Here is a 14,836-nt window from a genome sequence, read left to right on the forward strand (position 1 = left end):
GCAAACATCATATGTACCTCAGCATAGTTGGGATCGAATTTGATGGCACTATTGAAGGCTTCATAAGCTTCAAAGTAGTTGCGCAGCTCGTTGTGACACACACCACACAGGAAGTGAGCTTCCGCCGTCTCTGCTGGCCATGGGTCTCGTGGCCGCCACGGTTTCTGAAAAATATCATGAACATGTTGTCATCAATTGTACACCAGTCTTGTATTTAATTTTTGCGAGTCACTTACGAGACAAGTGTTCAGATTGACTGTGGCTTGGAAAAGGCAAGTTAAGCCAATGGTCGATAGTGCGAGCAGTGAGCATAATATCACACCAAATCAGACAGGTCATAGTCCAGAATGACTCTGAATCTATCAAATATACCATGTACTATAAGTCACTCTAGTGAAGGAAAACATAGGATGTCAGCTGGTCTGCTAGAATTTGAACTTTTCCTAAAGCAGGGCCCTGTTCCACAAAGCGATCTTAGCACTTTGACTGTCTATGCTAAAGTAAGGGATTAATAATTATATAATAAACTAAACTATAATTAGTGAGGTTTTAAAAACAAGGATTTTTAACAAAAATTAACATCCAGGACAGTGACATGAACATTGTTAGTTTTCTTAAAAACTAATGCTCTAGTTGATATTGCTGAGAAGCAAAACGCTTTCATCCAAAAATATGGGGTCATTGCAGTTACATGATCCAAGACTGTATTTATAAATTCCATTAACTGTTCATTCTGAGTATTCAGCCCAAGGACATTTCACTTGGAACGACAGACAGACAGACAGACATAGACAGACACACAGACAAAGTCAGACACACAGACAAAGTCAGACACACAGACAAAGTCAGACAGAGACAAACTGACAGAAAGACAGAAAGACAGAGAGAAAGAGAGAAAGATAGTGAGCGAGAGAAGCCAGGTCTTCGATGTGAACACTCCAACCACGAAGCTATACCACTGACCCTACTCACAAACTGTAAAGATTGTGGGTTCTGATCATAAACCCAATTTCATAAACTGAATTTCTTTGGGATCCTTAGATTCAAATATCATAATAGAAACCTCAAGGGTCCCTTGTACCTGCTTCATTTCAAACACTGGGTTTGGTGCTGACACATCAAGATCATAATCAGAGTAAAGAGGGGATTTGAAACAATGACCAGCAGATCCTGGGATGACTAAGGGACATAACTCTACACAGTGTGGTGTGACACCTTTAAACCACTAGTCAGTACCCCTGGCCCTACTCACAAACTGCATCAGGGCCATCTCGAAGCTGTTAATAGCATCCTTGAAGTGCTTCGCCTTCATCTGCGTCTTGCCCAGCAGCATGTACAGAGTGCCGCCAGTCTTTACACGGGTCGCGTTCTTCAGGGCATCGATAGCCTGCATGTTCATGAATCAAGAGAAATATGAATCATTTCAATAAATTCTTAATCATTGTAGTTCTGTAACAATGATAAATGGTTCAATTTATAAATTCAGTATTTGCCTTAGCAATATTTGACCTCTTGTCTGTTATATATAAAGGGGTCACAGGTGACTGAAGAATCAAAAGAATCACAGGATTATGTGTGCAACAGGTGGCACTATGTGTTATTAATGTCTACCTGTGCTGTTTATATCAAAAGATGATATCATGACAACATTGTGTAAATTATGAATCACAATAAAAAAAACTTGTGTCCCCAGTGGTGCAATGTTCTTGCATATTTCCAAATGTTCTTGCATATTTCCAAATGTTCTTGCATATTTCCAACTGTTCTTGCATATTTCAAAATGTTCTTGCAAAATTTCAAATGTTCTTGCATATTTTAAAATGTTCTTGCATATTTTAAAATGTTCTTGCATATGTTCAAATGATCTTGTATATTTTCAACACACACTATGTAGGTTTTCAGCATCAGGGCAAATCCTTTAATACATTTTCTTATCACTACAAAGAAAGTTATGTGTAACATAGATTTGCTGATGACTTACCAAGTCACTTATCAACGCTTTTCTTATTTTTCTAAGTTTATTTGTGAATGTCTACTAACAGATTCCTAGTTTCAAGCAAGAGTATAAGAGTGAATGTTTTTTAAACTGCAGTTAGCAATATTTCAACCTCAACCAGTGGTTGATAGTATGAGCAACAGACCATGGGTACCACGTCCCACAATCAGCACGGACATCATAAACCACTAGATGCTCATCTTAGGAAGCCCCTACAATGTGGTAGTAGAATCTGTCTGCCCAAGAAACCACACAACTAGCTAGACAAAAGTGAACTCTCTAAGATATTTGGAAGTGTTCTGTAGTTGAGCATCACCTTGTCATAGTTCTTGAGGAAGGACTGTACGATGGCCTGCTGGGTGGGTCTTTGTCCTAGAGAGCTGGTGGAGTCGTTGCTCAGCTCAGAGGCATGTCTGTAATATACAGCTTACAGTTTTAGTTCTTTACAGATAATTAGCAAGAAGAATAATGTATCTCACAATTGTCTTAAAAAAATGTTCTAAATCAAGCATGAAGGTCCTTATCATAAACCTAATGTTATCAACTGAATTTCTTTGGGAGCCCTAGAATCAAATATCAGGGCCCCTGAAACCTGCTTAATTTCAAACACTGGGTATGGTGCTGACACATCAAGATCATAATCAGACGGGATCTAAAACAATGACCAGCAGATTCTGGCCCGGCTAAGGGACATAACTCTGCACAGTGTGGTGTGACACCATAGACCGCTGGTCCAACAGGGCCCTGGCATAGACTTTATCACATTCTGTAGCTCATGTGGTAATACAATCATGTATACAGAGGTATTCGCTATCCATAGGAAGCGCCCTCCTCAAGAGTGGAATGGATATATACGAAGGCGATGAGCTCATGAACCAAGGCATCCTCCCCTCTCATCTAAATCAAATCGTCCAACATTGGCATGTTGCAAGCGTGGGATCGTTACATAGAACAACAACCCACCCAAACAATGACCATAACATATCCTCGTGGTACAAGGTCAGAGACCCGTGAAGATTCCGGGGTAGAATAGGTCTTCAGCAACCCATGCTTGCCGTAAAAGGCGACTATGCTTGTCGTAAAAGGCGACAAACGGGATCGGCTAGTCAGGCTCGCTGACTTGGTTGATTCATGTCATCGATCCCAATAGCGTGGATCAATGCTCATGATATTAATCACTGGATTGTCTGTTCCAGACTTGATTATTTACAGACCATCGTCATATAGCTGGAATATTGCTGAGTGCGGCGTTAAACAACAAACCAACAACCAACAACAAGGTCAGAGTAATGTCCCACCTGACACAGAACGCTGCCAGCTCCATGTTGCCCATCTCTAGAACCAGCTGACCCTGAAATTGAAAATCATTTTTTGGAATTAACAAAACAGACTTCCAGCCTCAAGGTCATAAGTCGTTTCATATAACGTGCATCATCAGATTCCCCCAATGCAAATCTTGTCTTACATCTGCACTTCAAGAGATACATATTTTGAAATCGATTTCTGCTGCATACTTGCCTTGCCATGACAGATTAACTATAGTAATATGAAAAAAATGGGTGGTCCTTAAGTTTTTTTCAGTACAAGAGTTTTATCTACTGAGGTACATTCTTGGAGTAGCTATGCCAACAATCATTGTGACTAGTTTTAAGGTTTGTCTGTTCACAGAGTACTGTACATTTCTCTTGAAAGATCACAGATCTACCCACCCGGTACATGTAGTAATGGTGGACGTCTGGTCTCAGATGAATGGCTCGTGTGAAATCCCTCAAGGCCAACCTCAGCTGTCAATATATGAAAATATACATTCTGAGAATTAAAAAATACAAACAAAGAAACAAGATTGTTTGGTGTCTTACATTGCTATCAGCAGTATACGAACAATATCAAATTGGCTTGTGAATAAGATTCTAGACGAGACAGACCAGTGGTTGATATTATGACAACTTATGGCAACTTTTACAACCATCTGGCTATGATGTTATGCAATAACTTCTGACAGCTCAGTTCAATCCTCAAGTTGTTTGTTTTTTTGCTTAACGCTGCACCGAGCAATATTCCAGCTATATGACGGCATGCAGTTTGTAAATAATTTAGTCTGGACTAGACAATCCAGGGAATGATATCATGAGCATCAATCTATGCAATTGGCTTACAATGACATGCATCAACGAAGTCAGTGAGCCTGACTACCCGATTCAATTAGTGGCCTTTTACGGCAAGCATGGGTTGCTGAAGACCTATTCTACACCGGATCATCAAAAGATATATTGATCTGAATGAACGTCTTAATGAATGCATGTCACACAATCTGAAAACCAAATAATTAGAGCTCATCAAGTCTCATCTATATGTAGTGGGCTAGCTTAATGGTCAAACTGTCACTCAGTATGTCTTATTACGTCCAATCTCATTAAAATCAGATCTTAGTTCTCACTACCGCTAAACAAAGATCTGAGGACATCCCATAACGGGTAATGTCAGACCAACCTTGCGCGAACTTTGATCGACCAATGGAATGACTGACAAGAAGTCGACATAAGCAAATCAGAAGGCAGCTTACTCGTGCTTTACGGCACTAATTTAAAATTGGTGACTCCGCTTCGAAACATATTTTGACAAATTCTGGAGTAAAAATTTGAAACCTGAACAACAGAACATTCTGGAATGGCTAATAGATGGCCTAGATTGTATGAATTCAGTCGTTAACCCCGTAACTATCGTTCGGAATACCCCGTGTAAAAAGTTTTTGAGGCTGCATGATTAGAAATCACATTCCGACTGTCACTTTCATGATCTGGTAAGCAACGCTCTGATTGGTGGGATGAAAGGTCGTTCTGACGTGACTCCTACTGGGATGTCCTCAGATCTTAATAAGATTGCATTACCTCATGTATCTTGTGGTGGGCCTCTCCTCGGCATACATATGCTCGCACATATGTTGGCTCAACCTTGATGGCCGAGGTGAACTTTTTTATTGCCCTGAGAAAAAAGGGTAAAAATTATTAGCACATAATAACAATATTAACAACAACAATAAGAATGTGAACGTATATTGCGCTAGCCTCCATACACTCAATGCATGCTCAAACCCCCCTTTACCCTTTTGGAAAACAAATGTGGTATGTTGTAGGCAGGGAAATTATCTGAGAGAGGCTTTTGATCTGTTGGACCCCTCCCCTTAAACAATGCTGGATCCACCCTTGTCTCAGTCACCTGTCATCACAGCACGGCACGGCACGGCACGGCACACCTACCTGTGGTAATTCTCGTACTTCTTCATGAAGATCAGTCCCAGATTGACGTGGGCACAGGCTACATCCTTGTTTAGCTTCAGCACACTCTCAAAGTCCGGGATAGCATCCTCGGCTCTGTGGATAACAACAGAGGACATGGTGTTGTTAATTTTTACTTTGAGACTAATTTCAAGTTCACTGTATTCACTAGGCTAACTTAATTCAAAATGCACAATAACGACCAGAGAAATACAAAAACATTTCAAACTAAAAGAACAGACACATGTGAGCATAATATATCACATTTAATGATGTCAGTGATATGTGCAACAACTCACATCATCAGGGAGCATGTAGACATAAATATTAGATTGCATTTTTCAGTAATAGGTTGCACTTGTTCATGTTTAGCTAAAATGAGCCAGGAATGGATGAAGTGGTTAGACTCAGCCACTTGGTTGAATGAGTGTCAACATAATCTGACAGCACTGGACTCAGCACATTATATCAATGACTTGAGTATTTATAGTCCACCATGGCAAACCTCGATCGTCTGAGACATAAAACAACAAATAAACAAATAACAAGATTGATTGAGTATGGTTTTACGCCGCTTTTAGCAATATTCCAGCAATATCACGGCGGGGGACACCAGAAATGGGCTTCACACATTGTACCCATGTCGGGAATCGAACCCGGGTCTTCGGCGTGACGAGCTAACGCTTTAACCACTAGGCTACCCGACCGTCCCCCAAATAACAAGGAAAGAAAGACAACTAATATGAAAAAATAGAGTAAACTCTCCTAAGTATATGACACCAAAAGTCACAAGTAAGAAAGAAATTAAGGTAGATTTTACCTCTCCTAACACTCCAAAACTCGTAGATGACAAGAATATAGCAGGGTTACGAGCAAAGATTTCATGTCCCCAATCAGAGAAGCTAAGAGAGTGACAAGACATTTGCGAAATCACTCAATCGAAACTGTCGTAAATATCATATTAGGGGTTAGGGGACCTTATGATTATGAAAGTTTCATTAATGGGAGGCAGGACAAAGGTAAGCTGCTGGAGATGGTGACTTACTTGCCCATGGCGCTGTAGAGGATGCCTCGGTGGAGGTAGGACATGATGTTCTCCTCCGTGTCGTTGATGAGCAGCGACATGCTGTAGTCCTGCAGGGCACGCTTGGGGTGGGCTCTGGGGAAACACCATCACAACCACATTCATCACACATTCATTTACTGATCTTGGCTTGTGGCTACACTGACATTTAAATAAAGTTATCTTATTTAAAAACATACAAAATCGCTTGACATGTCTTAAATCAAGCAAAGCAGACATATATTTTCTACCTCTGAGGTTGTGTTTGTTGTACTTGAGGCACAAAAAACAAGAGGTGTCTTCTGTGGTCCCATTTCACAGAAAATTCTTACTTATGTAGCTACAAAGACCAGCAATCAAAGTCTAAAGACATGGAGCATGGCTCTTCTGCTGCTAAGAAGCCCAAGAACAAGCCGGCTGCCCCCTCCCCCCCTCTCCCCAACCCCCATGGCTGACATTTGACATCTGAATCTACTCATCCTTCATTTAGATTGGGCAGTCAAAATTTGCTCTGGATTTACCAAACACGACTTTCTATGGAGGTGTCCCTAGATGCAGTTCTAATCAAATGATTTGAAACAATGGCTATCATAATCTCCTGATTTTATTTTCATTTTTACCTTTAACAACTTTGAGTGAAACTGTCCCTTTAACTAATGCTATATGTGTACACCTACTTGCGGAGTATACACCCTCTGTGATAGAAGGCTTCCCACGTCTCGGGGTCGAGGTGGATGGCCGCTGACATGTCCTCCACAGCCGGGGTCCACAGCTTCTGACTGGCATACGCCTGACCTCGATACAGATGGGCGATGGCATTCAGCGGGTCAACACGGATCAGATCGGTGAAATCATTGATGGCATTGTTCCAGTTTCTGAAGATATAATCATGAAAATTATCATATTCCAGTTTCTTACAGATGTTCCTAATTCAACTATGTATAGTCAGAAATTACACAACTTATCTTTTCAGACATCATTCGGTACAGGTGCTATTAGTGAGTGAGTGAGTGAGTTGGGTTTAACGCCGCTTTTAACATTATTCCAGTTATATCATGGCGTGTCAGCTTCATGTGGGAGGAAAGCCCGAAGTGATACAGGTCGAAGGCGTTTACCACTTCGGTGAAACTCACGAGCACGGGTATGGTGCTGACAAACCTAGAAACATAATTTGGGCGAACCGGAATTCGAACCCACAATCATAGGTTTCTGGCGTGCACAAGGGACGCAACTCTGCACAGCGAATTGCTGCGCCCTAGACGACTGGGCCACCCGTGCCCCCACAGGTGCTATTACCTAGCAAGTAAGTGATTTGCTTGATAAAAGTAGCATGGTACACTAAATTATCGCTGTAGTTAATTGACAATGGATCGAAATGGCAAACACTTACTAACATATTAAATATGTCACATACAAAGTGTTTCTTGTTTTTTGTTCAACTTTCATGACACATCAATTAGGATTGATTGAAACAGATTTTCTTTACAAAGTTCGGTAAAGAAAGTACCTGTCAATAGCGACTCAAGGGAAGGCAACTCTATATTATCACGGTATTGCTATTTTGTAGTATGATACGTGTTGAATATGTGTTTACATCACATCCTGTTTTGGATTATGCATAATCAGTATGCATACGACCTAGGGTGGGTCAAGGGACATCGTCCAAACAAATGTGTTCTTTTTTAACCAAAAAGTTAACATGTTTATTTAGGAGTAGCCGCGACATACCGCAACGAGTCCTGTATTCAATCATGTGATGAAATATTGTGCTTAGAATTGCATAAGTAAACAGTCACTGGGGATGTGGATTACGAGATTGACCTATACCGCAGTAATATAGAGCCAGTTAAAATATAGTCTATACTAGCATCTGTACTGAAATGTCACGTTGACAGAATAAAGAATTGAAAATCCACATGTAAACTGGGTCTTCATTGATACTACAGCTGCTTAAATACTACTTAAGAGATTAAAAAGATATAAATATATTTTTTTTAATATCCTAAAGAAAATCATTAGAATCTGAGAATACCTGATGCCAGGTACAGTACTATTCGATTTGATTTGACGGTGTTATTTAGTACAGCTGACCTGTTCTTGAAGTAGTACATCCCATGTTTCATGATGGCATCCGTGCGTGTCGGCAACAGTTTGGTACACTTCCCATAATCCTCCAGGGCCAACAGCATCTCACCACGCTAATAAAAGTCAGCAGCAAATAGTACGGAACCAAATCACACACATGCCTCACTCTACTCGAACATAGTCCATTTTATGGACCGTCTCTGTGGTCTAGTGGAAGAGCGTCCCCGACCGCATCATACCAAAGCATGTTAAAAGATGGTACTTGTTGTTACCCTGTCTGGCGCTCGGCATTAAGGGGCTAAAACAAGGACTGGTCGGCTCGGAGTCAGTATACTGTGTCTAAGTGGGGTATTTATGTTAAACTGCAGCATGGTATCTCAGTGAGCTAGCACTATAAATCGACATAAGTCCGGACTAGTACAAGCAGCCCCACACCCACACCCACACCCACACCCACACCCACACACACACACACACACACACACACACGCATGCACGTTGCTATATAAGTGCAATAATCCTGGACACGACGTTAAACCCAATTTCATCTGTCCTCACCATTTTATCTTCATTCCGTGAAAAATACCTGGGAACAATTCACTTTTGATCCTGATTCAAATGACATGGTGACTTAAAATGGTCAAATCAATCTAGAGTCATGAATGAGAGAAATTCTGCGCTAACTTAGTGATGGAGATTGTGACGTCACTTCCCAAATGAAGCTGCAGTGATGAATGGAGTCTTGCGTATTTATCATGATAGAGTTGGGTCATAACAGACTGGAGAGTGAGTGAGTGAGTTGGGTTTAACGCCGCTTTTAACATTATTCCAGTTATATCACAGCGTGTCAGCTTAATGTGGGAGGAAAGCCCGAAGTGATGCAGGTCTCAGATGTTTACCACTTCGGTGAAACCCACGAGCACGGGTATGGTGCTGACAAACCTAGAAACATAACTGGGATTCGAACCCACAATCATAGGTTTCTGGCGTGCCCAAGGGATGCAACTCTGCACAGCGAATCGCGGCACCTTAGACGACTGGGCCACCGGTGCCCCCAACAGACTGGAGAAGTGAGGATGACTCTAACAGAGTCTATCCATACACAGAACTTTGTTCTTCTTGAATATTGTAACAAAAACAAAAAAGAAAAAAGAAATAATTCTGTTTCCTTCAAATTGTGGGCACATATTTTGTATTTCTAGGTATAAGGAAAATTGTGACAAATAGCACAATATTAAAACAATGACATTTATAATCAAAGTGCCTCCAAATACAGAAAAAGTGCAAAGGCACTAAGGCTCACCTGGAGACAAATATTCAACAGTTTAAGATGCAACCAACAGCCACTTAAACTTCATATGCAGAATTTTACAATTTATATTTGATTCACATCCAAAAAGATTTCGAGACTGTCTCAAACAACGAACCTGTTCATACATCTCCGCTCGGCGGAAGAACGCCTCATGGTCCTGGGGATTCAGCTTCAGAGCTTGTGTGTAGTTCACAATTGCCATGGTTATATCATCTTGCCGCCGATAGATTTCAGCCCTGAAAGAGAACAATTATGTCAATCACTGTTGGATGTGCAGCCACAGGGCCATGACATCTTTGTGTTCTCAGAATAGAATGTGTAAATAGAATATGTGTCTTTATAACGCATAGGGTTAGAAATTACCAAGTTCATAAAATTTGTATGTGCACTAGACCAATTATCACTTTTTACACACCAGTGTATTGTTTCCGTCATCCGGACTACATTTTTGACATCATGCTAATCTTATTGTGACGTAAGGTTGGAATGATGTCACACTAGAAACGACATCAAAGCTGAAGATTGTTGACGTCATTTGACAAATTATGGTTTTCAAGGACAGCGGTGGTGATCACTGCACTTTTCTAAAGGGGAGCTCAAAAGGAGTAAGAAATAATGGGCAATAAAGAAATTATTACACTTGCATGTGTGTCATACTGATTTTACCAAACTCGCTCTTGCTTGGTAAATACAAGAATTCTGTCACTCGTTTCATAAAATAAGAACGACACATGCCAGAGCTCCAGATAAGCTTTTGGTGTTGTGGGTATTTTACCCATGCATTTTAAAATCATTGGGTATCAGTAATTCTATCTGCGTACGCAAATTTCTTTTACCCACTAGTTTTTACACATGTGGGTATTTAAGTTAAATATTTAAAAACTCTCTTCATCTAGTCCCTCCAAACTGGTGTCGTGTGGGTTCGAGAGCTTTATAGGACTCAAAAATACCACGATACTTCCACAAGAAAGTGTGATGGCAAATGATCATGATGTAACTGTCATCATGGAGTTGGCAAGGTTGACGGAATGCCCGTTTATAATTTCAAAATAAGTTGCTGATTTGCTAATCGAATACGCAGGGTTACTTCACAATATATTAATGATACGCACAAGTTTTATTTTTGTAGCGTATCTGTAATGTTCGTTGCGTAATTGATACGCTTGGATTATATTTTACTGTGTATTTCTGCATTTCTGATGCGTATTTTACGCAGATACGCAGCTTATCTGGAGCTCTGCATGCTCGTATAAAATCTCTATGTCTTTACAGTACCCTAACAATCCTAGATAGTTTTCAACATCACTCATATTGTGGAAGAATAAAGCTCAAATCCATGGGATCAAATTCTTCAAAATCTTACATAAATATTGCTATAAAAAATGCTGTATACAAATTGAAAGACACCACTCATTCAAAGGTATAAGATTGTAGTTCTTCTTCACAAAGCAATCAACATGAAACATGTGCAGAACATCACTATAGATATTACTTGCTACCAACTCGTGAAGATCCAGGGTAGAATAGGTTTTCAACAACCCATGATTGCCGTAAAAGGTGACTATGCTTGTCGTAAAAGGCGACTAACGTAATCGGGTGGTCAGACTCGTTGACTTGGTTGATGCATGTCATCGATCCCAATTGTGTGGATCGATGCTCATGATATTAATTACTGGATTGTCTGGTCCAGACTTGATTATTTACAGACCGCTGTCAAATAGCTGGAATATTGCTGAGTGCGGCATTAAACAAACCAACCAATCAATTGCAACTTATAACCATGGCATATATTGGTACAAGAGAGATCATATGTGTCTATAGTATGCAAATAATTTCTTTTGAAGAGGTCCATATGTGAAAACAAGGACCCGAGGACCTGACCCCTGAAGTGGTCTGACCGCCAAAGGGGTTGGATCCAAGGGTCTTTGTTTTCTCACATTTGCCTCGTCACCAAAATTCACTTTAAAGTTTATGAAGCCTTTAAACCGTCCTGTTTCATTACAGTAATTTAGCTGCGAACCGTGAAATGTTATACCAGACGCCATCTTGTTTTCTAGAAGACTAGACACTATTCAACCTGTGACAGGTCAATACTAATCATGTGACGAGTCAAGGTCAAGGTCAGTATCAGTCACATGATTTCGGGGTCTACATTGAAATGTATTGTTTTGTCACGTGGCATGAATTAACCAATAGAAATGCAAGATTCTTAATAAAGGAATAACAATTGCCGTTGTTTCCTGGTTGTCGCAGCAGATATTTTGGCTCCAGAATTGTTTCTATGTCAGAGGGGTTACTTGCAGGAAATTGACCATCCCCAACTTTTGGTAAATAAGTCACATAGTCCTTACCCACATCACTATGGTACTCGCTACTGCTGCTACACACAATACTCACATCGATCTGTATGCTCCAGCATGTCTCTTGTTTTTCTTCATGATGAAGTTGAGGTCATCCAGCGCCGCCTGTTTCTTGTCCTGAAGGATGTACAGCAGATGGCGGTGCCAGTAGGCATCTAGCAGCAAGGGCTCCAGCTGTATGGCTCTGTAACATAGGGACATGGGGCTCTGTAACATAGGGACATGGGGCTCTGTAACATAGGGACATGGGGCTCTGTAACATAGGGACATGGGGCTCTGTAACATAGGGACATGGGGCTCTGCAACATAGGGACATGGGGCTCTGCAACATAGGGACATGGGGCTCTGCAACATAGGGACATGGGGCTCTGTAACATAGGGACATGGGGCTCTGTAACATAGGGACATGGGGCTCTGTAACATAGGGACATGGGGCTCTGTAACATAGGGACATGGGGCTCTGCAACATAGGGACATGAGGCTCTGTAACATAGGGACATGAGGCTCTGCAACATAGGGACATGGGGCTCTGTTACATAGGCACATGAGGCTCTGTAACATAGGGACATGGGGCTCTGTAACATAGGGACATGGGGCTCAGCAGCATAGGGACATGAGGCTCTGTAACATACGGACATGAGGCTCTGTAACATACGGACATGAGGCTCTGTAACAGTGGGATAGAGGCTGTGTAACATAGGGACATGGGGCTCTGCAACATAGGGACATGGGGCTCTGTAACATAGGGACATGAGGCTCTGTAACATACGGACATGAGGCTTTGTAACAGTAGGAGAGACGCTGTGTAACATTGGGAGAGAGGCTGTGTAACATAGGGACATGAGGCTTTGTAACAGTGGGAGAGAGGCTGTGTAACATTGGGAGACAGGCTGTGTAACATAGGGACATGAGGCTTTGTAACAGTGGGATAGAGGCTCTGTAACATAGGGACATGAGGCTCAGTAACATAGGGACATGAGGCTCAGTAACATAGGGACATGAGGCTCAGTAACATAGGGACATGAGGCTTTGTAACATTGGGAAAGAGGCTGTGTAACATTGGGAGAGAGGATGTGTAACATTGGGAGAGAGGCTGTGAAACATAGGGATTTGAGGCTCTGTAACACTAAGAGAGAAGATTGTACCATATGGACATGAGGCTCTGTAACATAGGGACATGATGCTCAGTAACATAGGGACATGAGGCTTTGTAACATTGGGAGAGAGGCTGTGTAACATTGGGAGAGAGGCTGTGAAACATAGGGACATGAGGCTCTGTAACACTGGGAGAGAAGATTGTACCATATGGACATGAGGCTCTGTAACATTGGGACATGATGCTCAGTAACATTGGGAGAGAGGCTCTGTAACATTGGGGGAGAGGATGTGTAACATTGGGAGAGAGACTGTGTAACATTGGGAGAGAGGCTGTGTAACATAGGGAGAGAGGCTGTGTAACATTGGGAGAGAGGCTGTGTAACATAGGGACATGAGGCTCTATAACATTGGGAGAGAGGCTGTGTAACATAGGGACATGAGGCTCTGTAACACTGGGAGAGAGGATGTGTAACATAGGGACATGAAGCTCTGTAACACTGGGAGAGAGAATGTGTAACATAGGGACATGAGTCTCTGTAACAGTGGGAGAGAGGATGTGTAACATAGGGACATGAGGCTCTGTAACAGTGGGAGAGAGGATGTGTAACATAGGGACATGAGGCTTTGTAACAGTGGGATAGAGGATGTGTAACATAGGGACATGATGCTCTGTAACAGTGGGAGAGAGGATGTGTAACATACGGACATGAGTCTCTGTAACACTGGGAGAGAGGATGTGTAACATAGGGACATGAGGCTCTGTAACAGTGGGAGAGAGGATGTGTAACATAGGGACATGGGGCTTTGTAACACTGGGAGAGAGGATGTGTAACATAGGGACATGATGCTTTGTAACAGTGGGAGAGAGGATGTGTAACATAGGGACATGATGCTCTGTAACACTGGGAGAGGGGATGTGTAACATAGGGACATGAGACTCTGTAACACTTGGAGAGGGGATGTGTAACATAGGAACATGAGGCTCTGTAACAGTGGGAGAGAGGATGTGTAACAGTAGGAGAGAGGCTGTGTAACATATGGACATGAGGCTCTGTAACAGTGGGAGAGAGGATGTGTAACATAGAGACAGGAGGCTCTGTAACAGTGGGAGAGAGGCTGTGTGACATATGGACAGGAGGCTCTGTAACAGTGGGAGAGAGGCTGTGTAACATAGGGACATGAGGCTCTGTAACAGTGGGAGAGAGGATGTGTAACATAGGGACATGATGCTCTGTAACACTGGGAGAGAGGATGTGTAACATAGGGACATGAGACTCTGTAACACTTGGAGAGGGGATGTGTAACATAGGAACATGAGGCTCTGTAACAGTGGGAGAGAGGATGTGTTACAGTAGGAGAGAGGCTGTGTAACATATGGACATGAGGCTCTGTAACAGTGGGAGAGAGGCTGTGTAACATATGGACATGAGGCTCTGTAACAGTGGGAGAGAGGCTCTGAAACAGTGGGAGAGGCTGTGTGCCATATGGACAGGAGGCTCTGTAACAGTGGGAGAGAGACTGTGTAACATAGGGACATGAGGCTCTGTAACAGTGGGAGAGAGGATGTGTAACATAGGGACATGAGGCTCTGTAACAGTGGGAGAGAGGCTGTGTAACATAGGGACATGAGGCTCTGTAACAGTGGGA

The 14,836-nt window shown here is 42.0% G+C and overlaps 1 protein-coding gene across 1 annotated transcript in view; it reads right to left on the reverse strand.

The window, feature by feature from the left end:
- Positions 1–17: 17 nt before the first annotated feature.
- The window catches only part of LOC125371704 (probable UDP-N-acetylglucosamine--peptide N-acetylglucosaminyltransferase SEC), a gene marked incomplete at its 3' end in the record, with an annotated part of 32,458 nt that continues 17,639 nt past the window's right edge, over positions 18–14,836 (reverse strand). Inside the window, exons 11-22 of the mRNA XM_048381203.1 lie at positions 12,129–12,275; positions 9,847–9,967; positions 8,426–8,532; positions 7,012–7,209; positions 6,317–6,430; positions 5,254–5,367; positions 4,885–4,978; positions 3,706–3,780; positions 3,295–3,347; positions 2,313–2,409; positions 1,253–1,387; positions 18–164 (exon numbers count right to left, since the gene is read on the reverse strand). Of these exons, the coding sequence (XP_048237160.1) occupies positions 18–164; positions 1,253–1,387; positions 2,313–2,409; positions 3,295–3,347; positions 3,706–3,780; positions 4,885–4,978; positions 5,254–5,367; positions 6,317–6,430; positions 7,012–7,209; positions 8,426–8,532; positions 9,847–9,967; positions 12,129–12,275 (1,402 nt within the window). The remainder of the gene's footprint in view (positions 165–1,252; positions 1,388–2,312; positions 2,410–3,294; positions 3,348–3,705; positions 3,781–4,884; positions 4,979–5,253; positions 5,368–6,316; positions 6,431–7,011; positions 7,210–8,425; positions 8,533–9,846; positions 9,968–12,128; positions 12,276–14,836) is intronic.

This window comes from Haliotis rufescens, unplaced genomic scaffold (genome assembly GCF_023055435.1).
Source record: "Haliotis rufescens isolate VD_foot unplaced genomic scaffold, xgHalRufe1.0.p SCAF_368, whole genome shotgun sequence".
In the NCBI taxonomy this organism is placed as follows: Eukaryota; Metazoa; Mollusca; class Gastropoda; order Lepetellida; family Haliotidae; genus Haliotis; species Haliotis rufescens.